The sequence below is a fragment of the Nipponia nippon genome, unplaced genomic scaffold (genome assembly GCF_047370975.1).
Source record: "Nipponia nippon isolate SJK-2023a ecotype South Korea unplaced genomic scaffold, ASM4737097v1 scaffold_3, whole genome shotgun sequence".
Taxonomy (NCBI): Eukaryota; Metazoa; Chordata; class Aves; order Pelecaniformes; family Threskiornithidae; genus Nipponia; species Nipponia nippon.
Window position 1 is genome coordinate 75,787,657 of NW_028262347.1, and position 19,255 is coordinate 75,806,911.

At 42.4% G+C, this 19,255-nt stretch overlaps 1 protein-coding gene across 4 annotated transcripts in view; it reads right to left on the bottom strand.

Annotated features, from left to right (window-relative positions):
• ITPR2 (inositol 1,4,5-trisphosphate receptor type 2) overlaps positions 1-19,255 on the bottom strand; it is a 271,134-nt gene that overhangs the window by 14,106 nt on the left and 237,773 nt on the right. For all 4 annotated transcript variants that reach the window (XM_087765500.1, XM_087765499.1, XM_087765502.1 and 1 more), the window contains 3 exons: positions 15,744-15,871; positions 13,790-13,955; positions 12,351-12,511 (listed from right to left, as the gene is read on the bottom strand). In XM_087765500.1, the coding sequence (XP_087621626.1) occupies positions 12,351-12,511; positions 13,790-13,955; positions 15,744-15,871 (455 nt within the window). The remainder of the gene's footprint in view (positions 1-12,350; positions 12,512-13,789; positions 13,956-15,743; positions 15,872-19,255) is intronic.

The following is a 19,255-nucleotide window of genomic DNA, read 5'->3' on the forward strand; positions in this document are numbered from 1 at the left end:
TAATACCACTGCAACGTAAACATACCCTACAGTATCATGCCACTGCTGGGGACAGAGATGCTGTCCGCTCTTTAGACACATACTTACCATCCAGCTGGTAAGGACACCACAAATTTTGACCCGTTTTTGTCAGTGTAAGTGCTGGTTAAATCCAGTGGATCAGGGTCTAATTCCATGGTTAAACTCCAAACCATGACCTCTACTTCGTATCTTTTGTAGCACAGGATTCAAGCACACACTTGTTGACATTTATGGGCTTTTTTCACATTTAGCTTTAATTCTCTGGCCCTGTCACCTTGTATTTTGCAAGTACTGTCCATTTCCTAGCTTTAGCTTCAATTTGGTGTAACAGAATCTTTGGGAAATACAAAGACTCAGCTGGAGACTCGTTTTTCAGAGGCTCAGGACTTGACCTTGTTCTCAGCTTTACACAGGCAGGGCTTCGCTGATTGCAGCGTGATTGTTCTGGTTTAGGCTACTGCCAGAGTCGAGGCATTTTGAATCCCGATCTGAATGTTCCTGCTTTGGGCCCGTTTTGACTCTGATGTATTTTGCACATGGTGCAGTATGAAAGGACAATTGAAAGAACAACATTTTCTTTTAAAATGAGTAAGAATTATTACCTACCACCAATGGGCTATACAGAACTGGTTTTTTAAGCAACAACATGATCATGCATATACCATACACGCGCATAAATGTACATATTTGAGTATCAGTCAGAGGAGAGGAAAAAGAGCTAGGTTTCTCTTTGAAGCGTCTCTTGACAAAACACCACCAAGCAATGGCCACCTTTCGGCCTTACGGGCCTGAACGCTATCAACTTGCTCTCAAATCGCTTGCTCTGTTCAAATGCTTGCCCATGGGTTTTGTACATTCCTCTGCATGGCCAGCACAATTCCTTGCCTGCGCAGACGCGATAGCCAAGGAGAGGCCCCTTGGCAGGTCTGGCTGTGGCTGGGTGAGAGGCAGATCCCACAAGATGCCACCTGCCTACTGGGAAGCACAAAGCGCTTTTATTCCCTTTGGAAAATAGGTGGAAACCAGCAAAACCGGGCCCTCAAGGTGAAACGCCTGTTGGTTCAGGTTCATGTCTACCGTGCGTTGTTTTCAGAGGCTGAAAGCGCAGATCAATAAAAGAAAAAACGACCATGGTACTTTGTGAACCTTTATCTGCTTTTACTACATTTTCATTTGGTGCTCTTGCTCGCATTGCTAGGAAAATATTGAAATGGATCCTCTGTACAGATCTGCTTTTTCTTTTTCTTTGTTTTTTTCAGCCCAGCATTTAAATATAGTTTACTCTGTTCAATTAAAACACATTTTCTCTTGAGAACAAGCAGATGATGGGTTTCACAAACCTGGAATTACAATTTTCCTTCAGCAGCACCCAGCAAAATGAAAAACAGAGACAAAACATTTTAATCACATGTGTATAAAATACACAGGGTTCATTAAATATGATTTAAAGTTGCCTGTTTGTTTGGGAGACTCTTTAAAGCTCCTGCTACCCCAAACTCACAGAAGTGTAATGTGATTCCTGCTCTATTGAATTTTGTAGGATGGCTGTAGTGGGTTCCATTATATATAAATTGGATGTAGCTAATTTACAATCTCCGATATATACTTTTATCTCAAAATGCCCTGTGAGGCAATTGTGTAAAGTACTTTATCAGGGATTGTTGTTGGTAATATTGCAAGATTTCATGATGTAAAAAATACATCAATGTCATTTAAATTGAACAAAATGGTTCCCGTTTTTTTTCCTGTAGAGCATTTTTAACCATCTTCTCAACAAATTTGTTCAATAAATACTGTATGAAACAAACATTTTGCACTTTGTCCCACAGATACAATTTGCCAACCTGATTGATTTCTTTCTCTACAACTAATCTGATTTCTTTAGGCTATATATCTTCTCTTTTATTAAGGATGATGCAATCTTAGCTTTTTATCATACGCACATCCACCACACTAAAAAGAGAGCAGATTCCATGAACTAGCCTTGCAACCAAATAGAAAAACCTGACACAAATCTCATAAAGCTGATCCTGAAAGATAAATGGCACAATGAGACCAAAGTTATACAAATTCAGAAACTTATCCATGCAGACTAGTACGGGCTGGTGGATTTTTCTTGCCATGACAGATACAGAAAACAAGTAACTTCATCATATCTCTAACACCTTGTAAAACAAGCTCACACTAATGTTGCACCCAGCTCCCCCAAATCTTGCCGTCTCTGAACTGTGAGAACTCAGAAGCAGAACTATATTTTTTGTAGCCTTTCCCTGTTTTACTTCTTGCAGAGTCTCACCGCTCTGTTTTGAGTTCAACCAAAGTTACGCTTATGTACTTTTAAATGGTGCTCCTAGTAAGGCAACAACCTCAAACTCACCTCCCTGTTCTTTTACTAATTGCCCTTACATCTTTGGGCAAACCCGTAGCCCTTCCTTTCCTCAGCATCTGCAGTTATCTGCCTTGACTGTAGACAAATTTGGAGCCTCTTTCCCATTCTAGAAGCCAGAAGCTTAGTACCACTGTATTACAAAGAACAATAATTGTTTTCAAATGTTGCAATAAGATTCTGAAACAGCACTGAAGTGTTTTGTGTTTGTTGCTTCTCCCATAGTGCAAAATCAAATGAATTCAGTTTACACGCTTTGGGATCTGCTCATCACATTGTTTCTCTGGGGCTGAACTTCTTATCACTATCTGTGACCCCAGTTGAGGTCCAGTTTTCATTAGGCAAAGCCATACACAGCCAGTCCCAGGAGAATCGAGGCTCTGTTACTGCCAGGACTTGAAGTGCAACAGTAGGTGCCTATCCAGTGCCTTGGAGAGCCTTTCCATCATTTGAAATCACAGAATAAAGGTCTGCCCACACACAGATCCATCTGAGGCCACATGCTTCTTTAACAAAGGGATAAAAGATGGCTTTTGCAAGCTGCCTGGAAAGTTAACAGCTCTAGTCTCTGGCAGGTCAAGGCGGGAGTGGATTCCAGCAGGGAACCGCAGCCGGTGTCCTGCCAGCAGCACTGCTCGGCTTGAGGGCGCTCCAGCTGGAACACCTCCACTTCATGTTCGTGGGGATGTGCAAGTTTCAAGGAACACAGACTCATGTCCAGACCCCTTCTCGAGTTTTTAAGGCCAGCAGCAAACAAACAAACAAACAGGAACCCAACTTGGCTCACTTATTTTAATTTGCAAATTGAATGAACTGAAGTTGGAAGGAGGACAAGGAAGCTGTGAGTACACTGTATTATCAAGGCAGAACCCATCTTTACAGCAAAATCAGTCTTCAAAGGCTAAATACTGGTCAACAGACAGGTGGCCAAATCTTTTAAACACAGAGGAGATCAAGCTAAGCTTACAACTGAGCCACAATACCAGAGGGTCCAAAAAGACTAGTGCTGGGTACTATCAAACCACTGATTCCAGACCTTGGGGGGAAAAAACCCAAATCTCAATCAATATACTTTTGGGGAGTTGTAGGCTCCAGTCTGTAACGTGCAATTACATTACAACTTTTTATTCAGAAGTGATTTCAAAAGAAAGAGGAAAGAAGACAGGGATGTGTTGGTGCTGGGACCTGTCCCATTAGAAGTTAATAAGAACGTGAGGGGCTGAGCACGGAGGCAGCTGGGACGCGGACACCGTGCAATGGCATGGCCATTCCCTCACCCAGTCAGCTAGGGGGATGAAGGTTATCAGCATATCCTCACTACACACAGCAAATCTGCCTGTGCTGCAGCACCTGCCGTTGATACCAATCTTTCTCCTGCTCCAGCTAATGGCATCATTTCTAAGGAGGCAGGATCAGATCCGTGGTTTCCCATTCAAGCAACAACAGGATAATTAATTTTGCCTGTCTGTAAAGAATGTATATAAACTTAAAGCCACTAAAACCTCAAGCTTTTACAATGACGTACCAAACAAAGCCCACCTTTCCCTTTATTTACTTATACCTCACACATCACCTAGCCAAGCAGGCCAACTAAATTATTTATGATGGACCAAAGAGCCCATTTCTGAAAGATGCAGAACCCTTGAAGTAGAAAAGAAGATGCTCAGCTCTGTTGTAGAATACAAGCTTTGTGCAAAGATGCAAAGTCCTCACATGATGCTAACTTTTCATGCTTTCAGCAACACACAAATGAGCAGGAAATCAGCTAGTTAGGCACGTTACTGTAATTGCTTATTTTATGAAGTGGAGAGGGAGGTGTTCAGCACTTCTGTAAGATAATAATGTAGAGGCAAAATTGTACAGAGAAGCAAAAATAGCAATGGACTACCTACAGAAATGAATGTTATTTTTGAACAACAGGAGAAGCAACAAGAGAAAAATAATTCAATACCTAGCAGCAGGAAAAAACAACAACGCCTCAATATATTCTGTAAATGTAAAACTGGATAACACTTGGGTATATGAGGGGAGAGGGACCTCCCCTCATATACCCAAGCAGTGGTTGAACCTGCGTGAAACACAATTCCAGCTCTATTTTAGTGACTCTGTATCACCACTCAATAGCTCTGAGATCCTCTGCGAATCTGAGGCAGGCCTTGATGCAGAAAAAGGACTTTCTCTGGGACCTGGTGCACCTAAACGGAAGCCCTGAACTCCCCACAGGGCCTGTGTCCATGTGGAAGGACACAGAGAACTGCATTCTCACTCGCTCTTCTATTTTGAGCACAACAAAAAATGGGAGCCGTAAATCATCTATTTAGACATATTTCTTCAATTGCTTATTTTATGAAAACCCAACTGCAGACAAAACCAACACTGTATTTCCTAGGAAATAAGCCTGTCAGAGAGACCGCAGATCTTATTTAGCAGCTGGCTTTTGTGCTCTTGGTATTACTACCATGATAAGTAATTACTCATAATGTGACATGCATCATATCAGTCTTTTAAAAGTAATTAATAAAAAGTTGCATAGCTTAATGATATGAACATACATCTCATCCTTGCAAGTTTTGCTTTGATAACATCTGCTAGTTTTTGGAGGAAGGCCAGTTTTAAAAAGTAGAATAAATCAGTCCTAACAATGGGAGCATTATTAGCTTCCCAAAAGTTATAAACTCCATGCCCCACTCCAGAAGAGCATTTGTGTGCACAAGTCCTGTAAGCATTTTCAAGTCTGTGAGTTGCCATATAAGAAAATTCACGTTGAACTAGAATTTATGATAATGAAGAAGCCTTAAAAATACGGTTTATTTATAGTGAGCCAGTTTAAGAACTGCAGCTCACCGTCCCTGGCACATGTGGCTGTAGCAGTTGAAGGGGTCACCCCTATCAGCTGTGTGCCCTTTCTCCCTGCTGATAAAGAGGCAGCAGAACCAGTAGTGTGTCCTCTCCTCAACTAGTGCAGTTCAGACTGGCGTGACTTCAATGGCCGTCAATTTTCACGTTAGTACTCCGGGCTGCGAACTGCAGAAGCTCAAAAGCAAACAAACACATCGCTTGTCCTCCCCCTTCTGCTATTGTTGTGGTTAATTGCAACAGAAGGGTATGGTGGACATCTGGGGGGAGGAAACTTCTTAAATTGTCTAGGATGAATCACCAGAGTGCATGTGAAAAACACCCAGAGTGTCTTCCTGACAACCAAAGTGTCCCTTCTGCAGCATTCATGTTACTTTGGATTGACATTTCTCTGGTTTGGGTCATTCTCTCTACCCATGCTGTGTTTAACAATCCCCGGATGTAACAGGACTATCTATAGACTAGAGATAAAAATTAGTAGGGAAAACTTTTGCCTCCAAAATTCAAAAAGACGATAGATAACAGAATAGAAAAATCCTGGATGTCAGAACTTTTTTCCTTCTCCAAAGAAGTTATATTTTAAGAGCCGAGGTCAACACCCCTCTTAGTACATATTATTTTATTACATTCTTTGACAAAAATCGAAAGCAGCAAAGAACAGCTTGTTCCACAAACCCCGCTCCTCCTCGCCCGCCTGCTGTCAGCATGCTCTTCCCCCTTCCTTATGGCACTTTTTCACTGCTTTCACCTCGCCTGTCTGTATTTCCTTTGGACCTGTCTCCCCTAGAGCCGGGCTTCCCCATGGTTTGCTTGGGGACGGCCAGTGAATACGCTGGACGTCAGGCTGGGGGCGCACACCAGGATTTGGCATCAGTGAAATGACTTCACGTTAACTAACTAACCCTGGGACAACCTCTCACTGCCCCAAGGTGTGAAAGGACATGCGGCCAGGCTCTTGACCCACAGCTGTCGGGCTCTGCAGGCTCCGCTTGGCTCACACTTTTGCTGTTTTGACAGTCAGCTACTTCTGTTGAGGTTGGGTAAAACGAAAAAAATCCCTTTGCAGGCCACACACTGGTGTGCCAGGGACTATACGCAAGCAACTCCGGCTCCAGGAGGGAGCCTGTCCCGTCCCTGCTGCTGCGCTGAGGGGTCACAGCCACCTGGAGCGACTCTGGCCAGGACCTCGCAGCATCACTGCTGAGACCCGAACCTGGGGAGCAGCTACGTGCTGCCACGGCTCACGTCGCACCTCCGCTCCCAAGGTGGGAGCACGGCGAAACGCAGAGCAGCAAGCCAGGAGAGAGAAGGATGCCGAGGGAAAAGGGCTTGCGCTGCCCAGCACACAGCATAGACAGAATGACAACTATTGTGAAGCTTCGCAGTGGCTCATTTGGCATTATTCCCAGCGCTGCTTTTGAATTTAATACCCACTTCTGGGTATCTAATGGAAAAAGAAGGCAAAACCATGAGACTGGAGGTCAGAAGAAGTGCGACAACAGCACCAGCTCAAGTGAGCACTAAATTCAGAACAATTTTCAGGCTCCAGTATTTAAAAAGAAACAAAACAACTAGAATTTTTCAAAATGGGGAATGCAGTTTTCGTCACGATATGGAAATGGCCATAATATTTGGTAAATACATCTTTTATTTAATACTTTAAATGAAAAAAATAATGAAAAAAGCTGACACCTTCAAAATATTTAAAATGAAGTAGTTAAAGTATTTTGTCACATTACAAATGATGGGTCATTGCTGTGATACAAAAGTGCTTTTAAAAGAATGGAATAAGAAAATCACGTTCAGAATTTGAGGCTGGTGTTGCTCAACCTGTCTCTTCTACTTTGTCCTTATAATGTTGATAGGAATTTTGCTTTTAATTTCAGCGGAGGTGTTGGGATCCTGAGTAGCCTGAGGAGAGGCTTAAGATTAGGAATCTGCCTTTCAGGAGGGATATATTTACAGACGAAACAAGATGTAAAGGAATATTTTTAAGATACTATCATGGTATAAAAGGCTCATGGTCCCAGTGACCGCAATGGCGGGAGAACAGAACCTTTCATTTCCCACCAAAGATTGCCTTGCTTTAGGGAGATGGGTCTAACGCATGGCAGTATCCTTTCCTCTTATGAACATAGGCTGGTTTTAGAGCAGTTTTCAGCTGATTGAGGAGTTATGTAATTGCACCAATTACATAATTAGAGTAAATAAGTATAATATAATTAGGTGCTGTAATTATGTAGTTATGACAGGTAGCACTAATGCTGATAAAATCCATTATGAAACTTGCTAAGAACTGTGGACAGGGCACACGAGAACAAAACTTTTAGGGCTTCGTTTGCTAAAGTCTTTCATTCTTCCAACAGGCAAAATAATTAATTTAATTACTATGCCAATAGCCTTTTATTTTTGCAAATGAATGGAGGCACAAATCATAGGCTAATTCATATCTCTCGGTTTTGCTGCAAAAAATTCAGTAACTAATCATCTACACTTTTTGCCTCCATTTATCTATCTGCAGCACCAAAGCTGAGGTGAAATCTGTGTGTACAAACTGTACCTCTGAAAAGAGAAATCTAAAAATTTGGACATTAACCTTCACTGTTCCAGTTATCACATTAAACTGTCTCCTCTGACAAATGGACACAAGGAACATTCAAAGATTGCTGTATCGATGTAATACCAGTTATGTGCATCTCTCTGGGTTTGCTAGGGAAGGTATTTCTGGTCAAATGGGTCAGATAACAAGTTTTTTTTCTGCAGAAATGAAAATTCAATAGGGGAATCATTCATGCAGGTTCTCAGTGCAAATGCAAGGCATGTAGCAACCTTTTCAAAGTTTCTGTCTTTTTGAATATTGTATAATACCTGTCTGACTTCATAAAAGAGGTCTGCATAACAAACAAATAATAAAACCTACTGCACTGATTTAATATTCATTAATATTTCACCCGATAACTGATATAAGATAGTGTGCAAGAAGAATGGGCATCACTGGAAGATCTGAAGTGCTTTATTCCCACCAACATCTCCATAAAGTAACTGTCTGAAAAGCTAGAGGTGTATAAACTGTGTGTTGCTTTACAATACATTTTATGCTCAATGCTTTTTTCTAAAAAGAAAAAAAAAAAGAAAAAATAATACCTTACTTTATGAAAGCTGGATAGCTACTGATTACTTCTGTCACTGCTCAGAGCAGCATGCTAAGCACTGAAGCAAGTACAGAGCTGCTGGGAAAATCAAAATCACAGGGAACATTAGGAGTTTGCAGCTGATGTCCACAGTCCAGAGGAAGAAAGCAAAAGAAGTCCTCTGCCCCCAAGGTCTTTTGAGGCCAGAGACATGCAAGATAATGGGAGTGCCTTGAAACAAGCCACCCCTGGAACAGAAATACAAGTGAACTTGGAAACCTGCAAAAATATTGCCTTTGAGTGAGGGGTGTGTACAACATCACCTACATGTTTCTTTCCTCCTCTTGAACTGGAAAAAACTGGGAAAGTGAAGTTAGATGCATAAATAATTCCCATCCCTTTTGGCACCCAGCCTTTCAAGTAATATTCCAAAACAAGAAAACCACAGTATTCCTGTTTTTTTCCAGTTGTGCTATCAGCAAGCCTTCAAACCAGATGCTTCACTGTTTGCTGAACAAATGATACATAAAGAAGACTGAGCGTCATTATAGAGTCAGTCATATTTTTGGGTCCTGATGGGTCTGGGCAATGGAGAAAAGAGACTATCAGAAATTGTAGACATTTTCACTGGTGCTTTGTTAGTTCTGATAAGCACTCCAATGTTACTTTTTGCAATACTTCGCAAGACAGTAGCAGAGAACTACAAATAATAATTGGTTCCTAACTACAGTTGTAGGGGTAGTGAGGATGATGCTTGGAGCTAAACTCTACTTTCTATTAAAGAAGTCACTGCAGCATACTCCAAAATTTTGACCTACGTGTATTTAAGGATAGATCTGAGCCCTGAAGATTGGATTTGGGTAGAAATTCTCTCTAAGTAATCCGGCTGTGAAAACACAGAATTTGGGTATGATCCATTAAAGCTACAGAAGTGGCCATAAAAGGCATAACTAATCATAATAAAAACTAGTAGAGCTAAGAGAGCTCTTCCAGGAGTATGATGCATGGAGTTTTTTCAGCCATATTCTGTATCACCCGAAATATAAAAGCTCCACCTCCTGGGACTACCCTGTTCTTCCAACCACCCTATTTTTATAAATATTTGTCACATTCCCATACACCCCCAGCGAGCCTCATTCAGCAATGAGTCAGTTCCACTGGCAAGCCCCAGTTCCCTTGTGAAAGGTTAATTTGAAGTCTGCCTCTTTTGTGCCAGATCCTAACCAGAACCTGGTCTCTTACCAGGGACTTGGTCACCTCTCCCAGCATCACAAGAATGGTCACTCAGCTTTCAGTCCATCACAAAGACTGAATCAGCTTCTCTCTCTGTCTTCAGGACAAAACCCATACCTCAGGCTTAACTTCTGCATGGAATATAGTACATCTCACATGCTACACTGGTTACTACCATGCTGTGTTTGAAACACACCAAACACATACACTACATCAGCTCGTACGGCTGACAGCTGCAAAATGACATCTGAGTGTTTTCCTTTTGACTATTCTTTTGGTCAAAAGCAAAGTTGTATACCTAAATCTCTTCTTCCAGCTGAATATCATACTTCCAGAATACTCCACTCTTCCAGTCAGATTATTTTCTTTCATTCCTTGTACCATGTGGTATACCATAATCTCTCTGGCTCCAAGAGAAAGAGTCCTTTTTTGTTCACTTAAGCAGTTCCAATTGCTTCTGCTACGTAGCACTAGTATTTCTGCAGCACACCTTCCCTAGATTTTGTACTGGGGAATTTAAACTACACAAAGATACAATTACTAATCCCACACCAGCCACTTGTAGTTTCTTCAAACATTTGTTTCTCTTTCTTTTTTTTTTTCCCACTTCTCCATTCCCTCTTCCATTCCATGCAAGCTTTACACTTCTAGGTCCATATGTGCCTCTCCCATCATCCAGAACAACCATTAACTTTAAATATACCCACGGAAAAAACAAGCCTTCCTTCAGAGGGCTTAATAATCCCAAAATCTGGATCACTACTAACCACTTAAACCACCAGCATTCTGCCACAGAGGAACAGGGGCTCTGAGAAATCAGTTCAGTGCCTGAAGTCACATGTGTTTTGGTGCTTTTCTGTTAATATTTTAGATATTCAAACAGGAGTTCCCACCATTAATGCAAATGTAAAATACATTAGTGAATTACATCAGAAAAGTCAAACCACTGCTGCCACAGGATGAATACACTTACTATGAATATTAATGCATCCCTTGGAATGAAACATTAATACTTAACATACATACTCGCAAAGTTTAAAATCATACAAGCATTGCAGGGAGAAGAAGAGGAGTAGAGAAGGAATAGACAAATGAGACAAGCCCTAGAGTCCGAAGATGTTATTGATTCTACGAATTAAAGTGCATTTCTGAGATAAGCTAAAATATTTTCATGTGTAAGAGGACAACTTGCCACTATGAATAATTTCTTGTAATGGAACAGAAGGTACAGGCATTTGTTTTAGTTTTTCTATCTCACCCATCATACTGCAGAAGGGTAGATCCATTATTGCCTAACAGTATAAATGCCCTAAGCTGGGCAATGAGATTGACAGTTCAAAATTTCCATGGACATAGGCTGTTCCCCTGTACCCGAGCACTGAATACCCATCACCTGCCACACCACCTTCCCACGTACACTTACAAAAGCCCCATTTCGTCGCAGCATTCAAGCAGGCACTCCTGTCTAAACACAAGCTGTTCTACTAATGCGAGTTCTTCAAGGTAAGCTCTGTGTAAGCCTGTGCAGTGGGTGGGAGTCGTCTCTGCTAACTTTAGCCAGCTCCCAATTAGGCATCTTGTCTAAACTAATCATTTAGGCTCTCAATGGAGTGAGAAAAGCAATGCCAGGGTGAGTCACCTCAGCTATCCTAGACACCTGTCTTAAGGCAGGATAAATAACCCAGCTTTCTGTACTGACAGGGCAGGGAGCTGGGATCAATTTAAACCAGGTGCCTGACTTGAAGACAGTTGAAGTTAAAGGAGAAGAATCTTCCCCTTGGCTAAACTGAGGACTAAAAGGGCACCAAGCACTTCACTAGTGAGGCTGGGTAGTATGTATAATCAAAGGCCCAATGAAGGATAACAGAGCAGATACTGTCAATAAGGAATGTGGCTCCAGAAATGCATAAACAGCAAACCGTGACGCGCATTTGGTTACACCGTCCCCTGGGATTCAGACATATGCCAGCTCTGCAACCACAGACCCTGCTGGCACAGGCCCTGAGCAGAGCAATACCTGCCAGCAAGTCCATGGGAAGAAAATGCTGCATCAGAATATCCCAACAGGTAGGAAAAATTCCTCAAAAATGAAGCCCCAAGCCAGGCAGCCTTGATAACCCATCCCTCCCTCTCACCAGAACGAACCCTCTTTGCTAGCAGGCTGGAAATGAAATGTAATCGAACATCTCTCTGCCCCAGTGTCATCAAATTTCTCTCTCTGAATGCAAGCCATAATCTCACTCCTTCATGAGGCAGTTTCTGTAGCTCTTCAAATCCCTGCCGCAGCTCTTCTTCGTCTTTTCAATAGCTTGTTCAGAGCAGTCATAGGAGAAAAGCACTAGCCCTCAACACAGACCCTGCATTTCACTGTTCAGCAGGAGATGTTATTTTTCTGGACAGCAGCCCAGAGATACTGGACAAAGACGGAGCAGCAGCAGATGTTATGATGCATGCTCTTCTGCCCCTGGTTTGGCTAATGAGGCAGCAGAACCCACAGAGCATGAGAGCACAAATGCCAAACCAGAGCCTGTGGCCTGTGCCTTCATCTTTTTCATTATGTTTAAGACTGGGCTTTGGTGCAGACTAAGACATGTGAAAAGATCTTTAAAAATACAGATCGATGCCTCCTATTGTTCAGAGAGAGGGAAAAAGAAAGATATTCTCTGCTCTAGCTGCAAGGAGCATCACTCAGTTGCATAAAGCACGTGCCCAAATTGACTTACCACAATCATTTGCGCCACGTAGCTCTCCGGGCCAGTGTATTCCGTTGGATCTTTAACTTTGACAAGAACTATAAAGTACAAATAATGCCACATGTTGTGTTCTGACTTTATATGCTCCTCAAACGAAACGGTCTTGTTATCAAATTTGTCTCTCTCCAGTCCTGCAAAAAGACATGAACATAATGCAAAAAAATAAACTTCAACATAAAAATACCCAAATCTGTTAAATATGTTAGAGAAAGGAACCTAACTTAATTTAAAGGATCATAAATTTGAAGGATCTTAATTTAAAAGCCATAACCACATACAGTAACTGCCAGGCAAGAAATACCAGGCCAGAAGGCATTCCTGACAGAATTCTTTCAGCACAGTGTTTATTCTCTTCGGTGATATTTCCTCTTAATAACAATAACAATATAATAAATATGTTACAGTTCTACAGTGCCTTCTATGCTGAGGGCTATAAAGTGCTTTACAAGTGTTGGCTCTGATTCTTTCTAAATGTATACTGGTAAGCACACTGCATGCAATCTAGGTCCTGATCTTGCAAAGATTTATGCATACGTTTTAACAACAAGCATGTGAATAGTCCCACTTAAGCTGCAGTGGGATTGTTTGTGCGCTTAAACCTAGCAGCGAGGGTGAGCCTCTGCAGCTTTGTAGTCACACAGTCTTTACAGAGCTGTAGTCATAAGAAATTTTTTTTTTTTTCATGTAACGGGTCAAATCTCTGAAGAAGAATACCACTGTGAGGAAGGACAGGATTCACAAATGTTTGCCTCAGTGTTACAGCTTTCCTCCCTGGATCTCTTGTGCAGCCTTCCACAGGCACTAAGGCGGTTGTGCTCTGCACAACGTTCATTCCTGTCAGTACAACCATGGGAACAACAACCAGCCTACAAAAAAGAAGGTATTTCTAAAGTCCCCTAGGGGAGTGAAGGTCTGCCCCTCTTTGTTGAGTGCACCTCGAAATAAGCGCGATTTATCCGTGAGTTTTGTGGGGATGATTTTAATTTAATTCTTTTGTTCCCTGTTTCATATCACCTTCTGAAACATGCGGATTTTGCCGTTGTTACCCTTCTGGAATGCACTGTGCTGTGAAATAGCAAGCTGTACTTTCATCTGCATCACGCTTTGTGAAATAAAGTCAGCAGCTGCACCATCTCCATTAGTGGTGATGATGTGAGTATGAGACACGGCTCTTCTCCCTCAGACCCTGGGTAGAGACTGTGAAGCCACCTCTTAGCAAAGCTAGCTTTTGACTCCTAAACCAAATCTTTTTCCTACTGAGAGGGAATAAATTTGGAACCAAACTCTGACATTTTTACAGACTTTTCTTGTAGAAGATAACCACCCTTAGGTTCATGCTTTATTTATTGAGGAGTAGTTCATTTTACTCCTTTCCCCATCAAATGTCTCAATAGCTCAGTAACACCTACCACAGATGAAACAGGTTGTCTTTAGTATTTCCTCCTTTTTCTGCTTTTCACTCCTGAGATCAGCAAATGTATCAATGATGACTCCAAAGATTAGGTTTAGAACAATAATTATGACAATGAAGTAAAAGAGAAGATCATAAACAACTCGCGCAGCGAACAAGGGCTCCTGAAACAATAAGATTGCAATAAGATATAAAAATAGCACACCTCTAAAATATTAAACAACATTTTCACATTAGCTCAAGAAAGCTACGCATCATTCTTTTCACATGCCAAATTCTGCTAGCCTTCCTCACAGAAATAGAGAGGGACTACCTATGTGACTAACCAAAGAAGATTTGGCTTCATGTGCTCATATCGCTTTGGGACTCCTGTTGTCCTTTATGTTGTTTCACACAGCACGAAGAAGAGACTAGCGTGTGTATCGGATGCAGTGGAGATGCATTAGTGTAGTGCTCGATTGAAGATAATTACCTTGCCAATACAGAAACAGGGAGATGCAGTTTCTAGTACCCACTGAGAGCAATGATAGCTCTGCTTAATACTGTCTTGTGGCATACAGGGATGTGCTTACGGTATGTCTTTGTGGAATACTCCAGACCGATGCCAAGTTTGCACACTGAACAACTGGAAATCAGGGGAGCGTGCTTGCGCGATGCCAAGGCCAGGCTACCATACTCTGTGCCCAGGTGGGGCATGTTAATGGTTTTAGCACTGTGCTAACGCAGTCAGATGGCTGTAAGCTGGCTCAGACTGGGCAGACCAAGCTCGTGTCTTTCAGGAACACAACGTGCACACGGACACACACGTGAAGTGCTCATATCCCCCATTTCATCACACTCTTGTTTTTACATTTTAATTACTTTCCTTCTTGCAAAGGCTGGACTGGACTCCCATTGACACCTCTAAAACTAGCGAAGTTGTTCTGTGGCAAACAGGAGACAACACTCAGTGTAAGGAGGAGGAACATAAAGCCCAAGTCCTTTTCTTCACCAAGGTACTGAACTGGAAGTCACTGATTTTCTCAGTTTTCCACAGATTCATTGGGATAATAGTGCTGTCCTTTGTGAAGTGCTTTAATGTAGTTAGCATGAAATAACTGACTGCTAAGTGGCAAGCATCATTTCAAAGTCTGTAAGTGTTTACAGACTTCATGGGGATGGACTACATTTCCTGTAGAACATCCCAGTCTATGAGATAGGACCTAGATTCCTACTACCAGCACAAGGAGCTCTTCCATCCAGATCAGAGTTATTTGTCTCTGGACTCTTGCAAGCCCTGTTGAGATCCTACTTGTGAATTTAATCCTTTTGTTATGGGTCACCAAGCAAAGTGCTGATAGATTGCCTTTATTTATGATGTTCATTTTGAACTTAAATAAAAATGCATAAAACCACCCAAATATTATGAGTAGTCCTTAAATGAACTGAATTTTGGAGGAAACTTCTGGAAGAGGACATATACCACGATATATGAAATTCTGTTTTGACTTCACTGCTAGTTGAGTACAAGTAAACAATAGGACCTATTCCCCAGGGCAGATGCCATGCTGAATTTCAGCTAAAAATACACCTTATGTACTACAGTGGAGAGTCTTGACATACACTCATCAATCAATCCCTTTCAAAAGTTTGCATTTATAATTCCGAGAGCAATAGAAGAGTGATCCAATCCAGCAACACTTCTTAGCAGTGCTTGGAAGGTTACAATACGCTCCAGTTTTCCAGAAGGGGTAAACTACTGCCTAGAGTTCCTTTCTTCAAGTATCATCATCACACCACGCTTAGCTCTTCCCATTAAATATTCCATCTGGGATGTAAAAATTGCCCAGATAAATCAACTGTGTGACATTACAGCAGACTACATACAAATACTGTCTATAACCTCCAAAAACTGACTTTGGCATTCATGAGATGCACAGGGAGTAATGCAGTTCCTCAGCCAAAACACTTACATCTTTGGAAGGCTTTCTGAGCACGTCTCCCACACCACCACCATTTCGCAGGCCTTGGTTTAATACGGTCACAATGCACATGAGCAGGGTGTCACAGGTCCTTTCTATTCCATCCTCCTCCTCTTCACCTGCGAACAGGAGAGCAGCAGCTTTAGGAACCACAGCATCAAATGATCACGCATCAAACAAAGCCACAATTCTGTATTAGAGAAAGCAACTGCAATACACATCTGCCTTTCATATTCTTCAACTAGAATTTCACTGATCATCCCTATCCATTCGCACATCACTGCTGGTGACATACTTAGGCACATCAGGCATACTTAGCCTGAAGAGAGACAGAGAAAATCCCAAGCAGTTCTCCCACCAGTTACTCTGTTAATGACTCCCGTCTCTATCACGGGAGTACCCCTTTTCCTTGCAATACTCCCACTGGTTTCAGTATGACTGCTTTTTCAGTGGGCCTCCTAAGTGCACAGCTGACACATACAGGAGAAGCAATATAAACAGAATTAGAAGCACATTCGTAAAAGACTTGTCTTTCTGTGAAATCATTCCTCTACCTACTCATGTACAAGCCAAGTCATGTTAGCATTTCAAATCATTAAGGAGGGGCTGGCTTTTATATGAGTAAATCTGTCCATGATCTTTCCACTAGCACACGTGCCCAAGCGCAGGTCTGATATACATTAAATGAAAGACTCTCCCTGACCTCAGCTTGAAAATTTGGATTATATTCTTATCTCTGCAGCAGAGCTGCTGCGTGGTTTTGGCCGAGCCACAGAGGGTACTATTGTGCAGGAGATATTTGAACGTGCAGAGGAGCTGGGCTAGAACACCAGTCCCCAGGGGGACTTCGCCCGCCCTGGCCAGAATTCCTCCCACCACGCACTCACTCCCATGCTGTGGCTGCATCAACAGCCTCCTTTTGAAGGGCCCTGCTTGAGTCGTTCCCTGTGTCCTGCTGGCTTGCACTGAAGGGTCAGGACTGTGACCGCCATTTCTCCTGCCTTCCTTTCTCTTTAGGGATACATTTGCTTAAGCGGTGAGAGCAGCGATTCTCACTTGGTTTGCTTCATGCACTTATTGTAACATGGTTTAATAAACAACAACATCCTGCTGCGATAGTTAACTGAAACAGCGTATTTAACAGCCCCAAAACACCACATCTGGGGCACTGAGATAGACTTTGATAAATTGAATTGACTGAAAGCAGTCACATTACAGACAAGCAATTTGGATTTAAAACATGGGTTCCCAAACGACTGGTATTTGCAGAATGGAGCTGGTATCTGCTGCCTTTGACACCATTGCTTTTGCTACGCAAGCAAATTGAAGGAGAAAGAACTCCTGATTTAAGGAACTCTGAGTAAGAAGAAAAGCAAAAGCAGACATCAGGATAGACTTCCCTGTTAAACTATACAGTCATTACAGACACTACTACCACTGATAACTCCATATTTTTTAAAAAAATGCTTAAATATTGAAACTGAAAGGACTGAAACAATAAAACCTTTTTTCCTCTGTCACATCTGGAAATTTTTTACTAGGACTGTGATCTTCGTCATACCAATTCATCTCCTCTGCTTTTGCACCCTGCCTTTATTTCCTTGTCCAAATATTACTCCATCAATTTTTTTGGAGCTAATATCTGTGCTTGAGAAGATGACTATCCACAAGATAAATTAAAAACATTTATACAAGCCACAGATTCTATTTCTTTTAGGTAACTACAGAACAAGATTTTCACTGTTCACAAGACCAGGGTCAGGTACTCGGAACAGCAGATGGTCAAATTCTGGTGAAGGGCGAGAATAAACCAGGGCTGTGAACAGGAAGCTGCAACAGCAGATAGAGTTATCTGCTAGAAAACCTAACTCACAACTCTCCATGTCCACCACGATGCAAATTCAGAGCAAGCCCAGACGCAAGATACCACTCATCAGCTGACTGGTGCATCTTACAACACAGAGAATCAGCATCCCACGTTGTGCCCAGAAGAGCAAGCTCAGGTTGCTCTTTGCCAGAGAATCAGACAGCAGGCAGCCTAAAATTGGCAGAAACCTCCAGTGCAGTCATGTAGGCTGTGGGGAGTGTACATGCATCCATCCGCATGTCTACTCCACTTCCAGACATGGAGCAAGAAGAGCTACCTTCCATCTGGGAGCCAGATAACCCTACGGGCACATGTTCTGTCCCAGTTGGTTTGCCCTGGTGCTCAGCAGCACTCATAGCTCAGACTCAGGCCCTTTCAACACAGACTATGCCCATACTACCAAAAGGAGTGGATCTGTAGAGTCAAATGTTGCTAAGGACCCAATGTCGACACTAATTGAGGTTCGGGGGCTTTTATTTGCAACCAGCTCCAGCCTGGTGAGCGGCCCATTAGTGGCCAGACACCATTAGGCAGGCTGTCCTCTGATTAAGTTTAATTCAAAGATAATGCAGGTTAAGCACTAAGACCACCCCACAATGTTAATCACTGGGTAGTAAGTGGGATGATAGGAAGATTTACTTCAAAGATCCTCTTCTGATGGCCCCCAGCTACCTGGCTTCTGGGCCTGATCTTCAACACAAGCACAAGCAGGGGAGACACAGAAGTGCCCACGTGGATGTAGCTGAACTTGCACAGAGCGGTACCAGACCTGGGAGTGGAATGAGTCTTTAAAAATGTCCCCTTTTACAAACAGGTATCTGTGCACCTTTCTAGCACAGGTCCTTATGGGCTACAGAGCACAAAGAGCCACATACTGTAGGATGTGAAGTTCCTTTAAGTGATTACGTGCTTCACCAGGCAAAGACTTAAGTGATATGGAAATGCCTTTGGAGTGAAGAGTGGGAGACTCCAAGGGAGATGAGACAAAATATTTTTATGCTGACAGCTCAGTGCAGCAGCGAGGAAGCAGGCTGTAGAGAGGGGATGCTCTCTGAGCTGAGCAGACTGGCTCCCAAGTTAACTCCCTCACCAACATGAGCAACAACTGAGCACGTGTTCGACCAGTGAAATTCAAGGTAGAAGCACAGCCTCACCAGAACAAATGATTAGTGGTGATCTGATCCGAAAAGCAACATATTTATGTCTCCACTCTGCACCTGAGGTGCCATTGAGAACATTTAATGTTCCCTACAGAGAGCTGTGGACTTCTTCATGCTGCTACAATGTGAATCCCACCAAATCTCAGGCTGAACTGCCTTTGCATTCCACTGTGCTCGCGCTTTTGCCGGAAGAGAGATCCATCTCAGGAGAAGACTGAATGCAGAGCACTACTTTTTGACAGGTGATTCACCGGCTAAGACCAGCAAAACTGTTCTTGCTGAATGGTGTTTTTTTAATGTTACTGGATTAATAAAGCTTCTCCAAGATTAAGTGACAGTGCACTTAGCTGTTTTGCATAGCCCACTTCCATTATTGTTTAATTTTAAAGAAACAGTATGCAAACAATAAGAAATGTGAGATTTCTATCATTTCAAGAGCTTGGCAAAAGCCACACTGCATCTCTTCTGACTGATTG